This window comes from Amphimedon queenslandica, unplaced genomic scaffold (assembly GCF_000090795.2).
Source record: "Amphimedon queenslandica unplaced genomic scaffold, v1.1 AMPQUscaffold_13016, whole genome shotgun sequence".
In the NCBI taxonomy this organism is placed as follows: Eukaryota; Metazoa; Porifera; class Demospongiae; order Haplosclerida; family Niphatidae; genus Amphimedon; species Amphimedon queenslandica.
Window position 1 is genome coordinate 1 of NW_003546748.1, and position 8,147 is coordinate 8,147.

Sequence of the window (8,147 nt, forward strand, 5' to 3'; positions counted from 1 at the left end):
ATACACCATATGTCCTGATTGCTGTAGTACTACTAGTAGACAGACAAAATAAAATTATTAAAAGGTTTTGACAAAGTGCAAAGCAAAAATTAAAAAAAATTAAAAGGCATAAAATTGTTTACTTCCTGTTCTTGTTTGCACCTCAAGGTGTGAACGAGGTGTCAAAATTAATTTGTAATTTTTGAATTTTTAACTGATTTAAAATTTGGTCCACTCTTTTTTAATAGGATACCATTTCTTTTATGCTTACTACTCGTTCCATTAGCATTGCTCTCAGTTGTATACGGAGAAAGTAAGTCATTTGTAGCAATGCATGTAAACTATGTACATGTAGGAAAGATGAGAAAAAGTAGAGGAGGAGGAGAGAGAGAGAGAGAGAGAGAGAGAGAGAGAGAGAGTGGGTACAACTATTTTGGGTGTTGATGGATTTGACCACTACAAACTAGCATCATTAATTATGTGGTAAATTGGTTTAGTACATGTCCAATGTGCTACATGTACTTGAGGTTTGGGTGTGTATCATTCCTATGATTCTTCCTAACATGATTATCACATGTTTGTACACTGAATAAAATAAACTCTCTCTATTATGCCACACTAGGTGGAGCACTTGTAGAATAAAAAACAATACTATGAACAAAGAACTGGTTTAATATTGCTTTGTTCCCCTCTCTCCTCTCTCTCTCTAGTAATAGTACCTCCCCAGTCACTCAATACTACAGTTGGTAGTAATGCCCCATTCACTTGTGTGGCCTCTAATACACTAGTTCTTGGATGGACTATCAATGGGCTGCCAGCTATAACATATAATGCAGTACCTAATGACACTCATAACTCATTGGTGTATACTTCATTGCTGACAGTTAATGCTACTGAAACACTAAACGGATCCATCATAACCTGCCTTGCTGTTTCTTCTTATACACACAAGACCACCAATGTCTCAGCTATACTTCTAGTACAAGGTAAAATGCTAGCTAATGTGTATTAATTGATGATAAGTGTATTGTGTTACAACGGCAGGTAGCATTAAATATGGGATTATATGACAATATTTTTTGTAGTAATTATACTGATTGGGTTGTGTTTGTTTTGCTAATTTTATAATCATTGTATTTCTCTGTTTTGTTATTACTAGACTAATGTGACTTGACATCAGATACTACTACTCATTGTTACTATCCTCTCCCTCTTTCTCTCTCTCCTTCACTCTCTCCCTTTCTCTCTCTCTCTATCACTCTCTTCTATTTTTATAGGTCTATTAGAACCAGTTCACAATCTAACTGTATTACGTACAAATTCATCATTTATAAATATCTCATTTATATCTCCACATACCCTGCTTAATGTCCCCATCACCAGTTATCACTTACAATTGAATGGTGTGTATACTAACACTACAGAGACATACGTACTATCCAATACAACCCTGTCATCATTAATACCACTGCCTTATCAGTGTGAGCTATATAGAGTCAGTGTCACTGCTCAAAATGGAGCTGGATATAGCAACAATGCAACTAGAAGCATTAACATTATTGAAGGTAAACTCATCCTTAAATTAACATGTGCGTCAGTTACTTGAATTTTGAGCCAATTCAAATCATATGCAAATTATTAATTAATGATCTTATTTCTCTCCTTTCTTTTTTTACAGCTCCACATATAGAAGCTGATACTGTTCAGTTATTCATTTATAAATCATCAGTTGATTCTCTGCCTCAAGTTAACATCAGTTTTAAGGTAATACTCTCTTTTCTTCCTGTTTAAATCTTGCTTGTTCGACCTTGTTCATGTTCAAGGCTAAACATTTATTCTTATTATAAAATTAGTGAGTCATTATCACGTTATGATTATTGTAAAGAAGTCAATTTTCACACATTAGCAATCAAATTAATAATAAATAATTATATTATTTATTATTTATAATTATATATTATTATTTATTTATTATCATAGATTGTTCAACCTAACTGTGGTTCATGGTTACCTCATCATGTTAAAATAAACACTGGAGACCACACCCACTCATTTGGACCACTTCCACTAAAAAATGGATTTGTAGAGCTAGTTTTGCACAATTTGACTGAAAACAGGTTTTATCAACTCGTTATGTGGGATGAGAATGGAGGTGGAGTCAGTAATACTGCTAACGCAACAATAAGTAAGTCATTTTGATTATTTTAATTTTTATTATTATTTTATTTATTTTTGTAGGTAGTTTTGGGGTGCAAAATGTTAGCGTTAATTCCCCCCAAAAGGGGGTCCTGTGCATATCTTGTTCCTTTATGAAGGGTTCCAGTGATGTTGGTTGCTATGCTGAACTGTCACACACAGTACATACCACTGGTTACACTGCTGTTCACATTAGCCGAGGGAAAGGGGAGGAGTCAGCTAGTGGGTGTGTCACTAAACTAGAAGAGGGTCTGTACAACATTGCAGTATATGATGTAGAGACAAATGGAGAAAGAGGAAACGCTGCTGTTACCCTATCAAATATTACAATTAATAATAATAATGATGATGATGATAATAATGTAGTTACTGCTACAGTGCAATCTCTGCTACCTTCTCCTACAATGAGTGGCCCTGTTAGTAGTCCATCAGTATCAGGTGAGTGTCATATGATTGTCATGTGATATATGTATATACATGTAGGCCCTACAACTACTGGTGAAGTATCTGGAGACACATTTTCTATTCAGCCATTTAGAGATGCTGGTAAGTATATTGCATTTATGTACAATTGATTAATTATACCTTTACTTTTCATTGTAATGCATTTTATTTCTTTTTATTACAGCTATAGGAATAGGAATCTTATTAATATTAATGATAATCATATTATCAATATTAATAATCTATCAATTGAGAAGGAATAGACAAAGGAAGGTGTGGGAGACAGAGAGGGATCATGGAACAATGAGGAGATCAAACTCATTCCAACCTCAACCTACCAATGAGTGAGCCCCTATTAATTAAGATACTTTTAAAATTCATAAAAAATTCAAATTTGATCAGAATCAGCTCAAATTTTCTACACAACATTAGTACATGTACATGCATCAGAGAAAATTATAAAAATGGAGATATCTTACTTAGTGATTTTTGACAAAATTTGGCACTTTGGCCCAATTTTTGAGTAACTTCAAAAATTCATAAAAAATTCAAATTTGATCGAAATCAGCTCAAATTTTCTAAGTACATGTATATGCATCAGGAAAAATTATAAAAATGGAGATATCTTACCAAGTGATTTTTGGCAAAATTTGGCCAACGAGCCTGTACTATATAGTACAGGAACTTTGGCCCAATTTTTGAGTAACTTTAAAAATTCATAAAAAATTCAAATTTGATCGGAATCAGTTCAAGTTTTCTACACAACATAAGTACATGTACATGCATCAGAAAAAATTATTAAAATGGAGATATCTTATCAAGTGATTTTTGGTGAAATTTGGCCAACGAGCCTGTACTATAGTACAGGGACTTTGGCCCAATTTTTGAGTAACTTTAAAAATTCATAAAAAATTTAAATTTGATCGGAATCAGCTCAAATTTTCTACACAACATAAGTACATGTATATGCATCAGAAAAAATTATAAAAATGCAGAATTCTTACTTAGCCATTTTTGAGAAAATTTGGCCAATGAGCCTGTACTATAGTACAGGGACTTTGACTCAGTTTTTGAGTAACTTAAAAAAAAATTTTTTTTAATCCAATTTTTATCAGAATCAGCCCAAACTTAAAATACAACAAAATAACATGTATTACACTAGTGGATTCAGAAAAATTAAAATGGGGGTTCCATTTTACTTAAGTGGGTGTGGCTCATTACTTTTAATTAAATTTAGGTGTGGCTCATCAATTTAAATTACTAAAATGGAGGAAAAGTGCTGCAAAGAAACTGCAAAAAGAAACTTCTTCTGCCAAAGGGGGGTTCCATGGAACCCTGGAACCCCCCTAGATCTGCCACTGTATTATGTATTAGAAAAAAATTTATAATGCAGAATTTTGTTCTCATTTTTTATACTTAAGTACAATGTACTATAAAACATGACCAAATTTTGAAGCAACTTTAAGTTTGTAATATTTAATAATAGGTAATTTATCCTTTTTTAAAATTTTGAACCCTAATTACAGACATATTACAATTTATCATACTATTACCTTAAATACATTATACTGCTTTATTTTCTCTCTATCTCTCTCAAGGTATGAGTGTAGACCAGTCAATGAATTGGAACGTGAAGTTACTCCTTCAACTGTCACTAGTGACGAGACGTCTCCATCGCTCGCTCCTCCTCCTGCTCCTCCTCCTTCATCTCTTAATACATCATCACCATCAACAGTAACTACAGACCTACCTTCACCAGAGTAAGTCATTCCCCAGTGTAGTACTTATAACTAAAACTGCCTATGCATAAAAGATGAATAATATAATGTCAACTTAATACAATTATGATTAATTTTTTGCAATATTTTGTTCTATCTCCTTATAGTTCACAATCAGACACTGGGTTAATATTGAGAGATAATAGTAATTCATCAGTACAGCCACAGACTACAAGAGTAAGCCCCTATCATTATGAGACCATATCTATTATTGCATTAAATGTACAGTACTGATTACTATCATATTGCAGTGTAGCTAAATACGTTATTACTTAGTGTATTTGTAGTTGCTTTATGAGTTTTTTAAAATCAATTTCTAGTCCTCATTGAGGCCTACACCAGTGCTATCAGCATGGGCTGCAGTGAATCAGTTAGCATCATTACCTGTAGCTGATGAATTATCACCTCCACCATCTTATGAGTCAGCACTCAATATAGCAACTGAGCCATTTGATAGACCACAGAGTGTTATAATAGTAAGATACATATTGAATGTATTATACTGTTGGAATACCAGTCATTCATTGTGATTGAATGTTGATTATTGTAAGCTTTAGTATTCATGTTGTCTTTCTGTTTCATTGTAGCCTTCAAGGCTGAACGTTTCATCAGAAGCTACTCCTCCTCTTTCAGCAAGACCAATTGATGGTAGGGAATATGCTCAGTTGGACTTCCCTTCCTCCCCTCTCCCTCCTCCTCCTCTTTATAATGATGAGAATTGCTGGTATAATCCTCGACCTGTTGTTACTATGGTTAATAATCCACCAGTTATTAATGGAGTACAATATTCAACAGTATATACAACTAATAATATAAGAACTGGTTTTAACAGAATAACACTCAATCATTCACTTGTGTAATAATAATAAACTATTGTATAATGATGTTGTGGTGTATGCACACATACATATTCCAGCCTTTATAATTATCATTATAATTATTAACTTGTGTTTCTTGTTATTCTCATCTGGTCAAGTTTGCCATATGCTTCGCATTCTGATACCTTTACTCTTTCTTTATCAAGTTTTCCATACGCTTGGCATTCTGATACATTCACTTTTTCTTCCAATATGGCAGTGCTTGACAGAGCTGAGGTTCTCCTTGTATTTGTGCAATGCTCACTGTAAATATCAAAACTATTAATAAAGGTTTATATTGTAGCAGGTATTACTTTGTTTTCTCCTCTTTAAGGCAAAGTATGAACAGAAAAAGATGATAGTTAAAAATACAATTGAACAAACACCTCCTGCAGCTGCACCTGTTGATGGAAAGTATGTACATAAATGAACATTAAGCTACTCTAATGATTACTTGTTGTGATAATCAATGTTTTGTTATTAGTTTCCAACTTGGTTATTTTTGTTGCAGTATCAGTACTTGTTGTGGTAATCAATGTTTTGTTAGTAGTCTCCAACTTGGTTATTTTTGTTGCAGTATCAGTAAAGTAAATAACAGTATCAGTCACTGTAGGAGCTACAATGCATCAATAGTGAGAAGTTATAAAGATAAAGTTAAGATATCACATTCACTTACCTGCACTTAAGCTACTAGTCACCACTATGTCACTGATTGATGAGTGTACAGTAATACCAAAAGTACTCGTGGTAATACTGATAACTGAGTCTGTTATTAGGAATTTTGTCATAGTTACATCATTTGTTGTTATTGATGTAACCGTCTCTGTGTATGTAGCAGTTTCTGTTATTGGTAGGGGTTGAGTGCAATTGCATTCACATGGATCTAAAAAACTAAAATAATATTATTATTGAGTTGCTTACTTAATGAATTTTTTGTCACATTTATAATTGTACTTAGTGAACACTTCCATCCGCCATCATGCTGGCAGCATTGAAAGGAGTGAGATGTAGTGATGTTAGTCATATAATTTCCATGAAAAAATATTCCTAGTTGATTGTAATCAGAGAGATTTGTTTTGATGAGATATTTAATGTAGATATTGTAGAAACAATAATCACAACCAATGGAAATGTGATCTCCTTCTTGTACAATCACTTCTTGTGACGCATTAAAGATTGGCCCACTGTTAAGAGACACTTGTACTATGCCTGCATTAAAGAGAGATAGATAGATAGATATTGTGTGTATAATGTGTATGTGTTATACTTACATGACTGAGTGAAGCTAAGTATGCAACAGGCAATGATAATATAGACTTTCATTTTTTTCGGATTTCTCTCTTTCAATTTATGATGTTGCAATTTCGTCTTATTTATAGCTGTGCTATGATGTAATTACCAAAGGTGCCCTTTCTCTTTCACTATTCCTGTGTATTAACAAATAAGGGATGTGTATTGATGTTTAGAGTTTCTTTATATATGTAATAATAAACTTTTTGCATTCCTCATTATTGCACCTTTGGTAATTGTATGTTCTAATCAATGACATGTTTTTTATACTGTACACACTCATTACCTTATATGGCATATACATAGATGTATATACAACCCACATATCAGTTTTTTAGTGCTTGTTCTCAAACTCAGCTCAAACTGGATACATAACACATACATGTACTAGGGAAAAAATGACAACATTAATAAAAAATAATGTAACGAAAATGTAAAATTATCTCCTAGCCATTTTTGATGAAATTTCATATAGATCTAGTAGCCGTATATTATACTACAATTTGGTAATTCTTGTAAAACTTTCAGCACCCTAATGTCATTTCGACAAAAAAGTTTCATAAAAGTTTGTTCAATAAAACTTTCTTGTTATCCTCAACTCTTCAATTTTACATTGCATTCTGATACTTTCACTTTTTCTTCCAATGGTAACACTTCACAGTACTGTGGTTCTGCTTGTATTTGTGCAATGCTCACTGTATTTAATTGAACTATAACAATGATTTATATATTAATGTCACATTTGCACTTGGCAAACATTCCCATACGCCACCAACATTCTGGCAGCATTGAAAGGAGTGAGATGTATCAATAATAGTGGTATAATTTCCAGTAAGCAATAGCCCTATTTGATTGTAATTAGAGAGATTTGTTTTTCATAGATATTTGATGTATTTATTGTATGAACAATAATCACAGCCAATAGAAATGTGGTCTCCTTCTTGTACAAACACTTCCTGTGACGCTTTGAAGATTGATCCATTGTTAAGAGACAATTGTAGTTTGCCTGCATCAAAAGGAGAAAGAGATGTGCATGTGTATGTGTGTATGCTATGCTAGTACTTACATGATTGGGTGAAGCTAAGTTTATGCAACACACAATGGTGATATAGACTTTCATTTTTGCTCTGATTCTTTCTTTCAATTAATGATGCAGCAAGTGGCTTTTTAATACCACCCTCACTTCATTACAACTCATTTATAGCTAGCTCTGCTATGAATGTCACTGATTCGAACAATCACCAAAAGTGCAATAATATTTCTTTCTCTTATTCACTCTCTGTGTGCATGAACAAATAAGGCAAAAATATATTGACATATAAGTAACTGCATTCCTACATTATTTGTTTATGCACACCAGAGAGGGAAAAAGAAGGAGATTTGTCTCTTTCTCTTTCACTCTCTGTGCATATAAACAAAGATATATAGATATGCACATAACTGTATGTATTCATATTCCCAGCTAACCAGCCTATCACTCTCTAATAATAAGCTGTTTTATTACACTTTTGGTAATCCTATTTAAATGATAAAATGCACTCTCATTACCTTATATGGCATATACATACATATAAAACCAACATATCAATGTTTTCGAATGCTT

At 32.9% G+C, this 8,147-nt stretch overlaps 2 protein-coding genes across 2 annotated transcripts; one reads left to right on the plus strand and one right to left on the minus strand.

Annotated features, from left to right (window-relative positions):
- Positions 1–227: 227 nt before the first annotated feature.
- LOC100635079 (uncharacterized) lies at positions 228–5,309 on the plus strand (the record flags this gene model as incomplete). The annotated part of the gene is made up of 12 exons (XM_020001859.1): positions 228–292; positions 690–965; positions 1,257–1,544; positions 1,658–1,743; positions 1,960–2,164; positions 2,218–2,613; positions 2,659–2,721; positions 2,804–2,963; positions 4,218–4,379; positions 4,505–4,574; positions 4,718–4,873; positions 4,985–5,309. Coding segments are annotated over 12 exons (2,200 nt in total), but the record flags the coding sequence as incomplete, so codon positions are not given.
- A 6-nt stretch (positions 5,310–5,315) lies between these two features.
- Positions 5,316–6,453, minus strand: LOC109585744 (uncharacterized). Its single transcript, XM_020001870.1, has 4 exons — positions 5,931–6,453; positions 5,709–5,870; positions 5,569–5,655; positions 5,316–5,518 (listed from the first exon to the last, which is right to left on the minus strand). Exons 1-4 carry the CDS (start codon positions 6,040–6,042, stop codon positions 5,451–5,453), a joined length of 429 nt encoding a protein of 142 aa, XP_019857429.1. The 5' UTR covers positions 6,043–6,453; the 3' UTR covers positions 5,316–5,450.
- Positions 6,454–8,147: the final 1,694 nt, after the last annotated feature.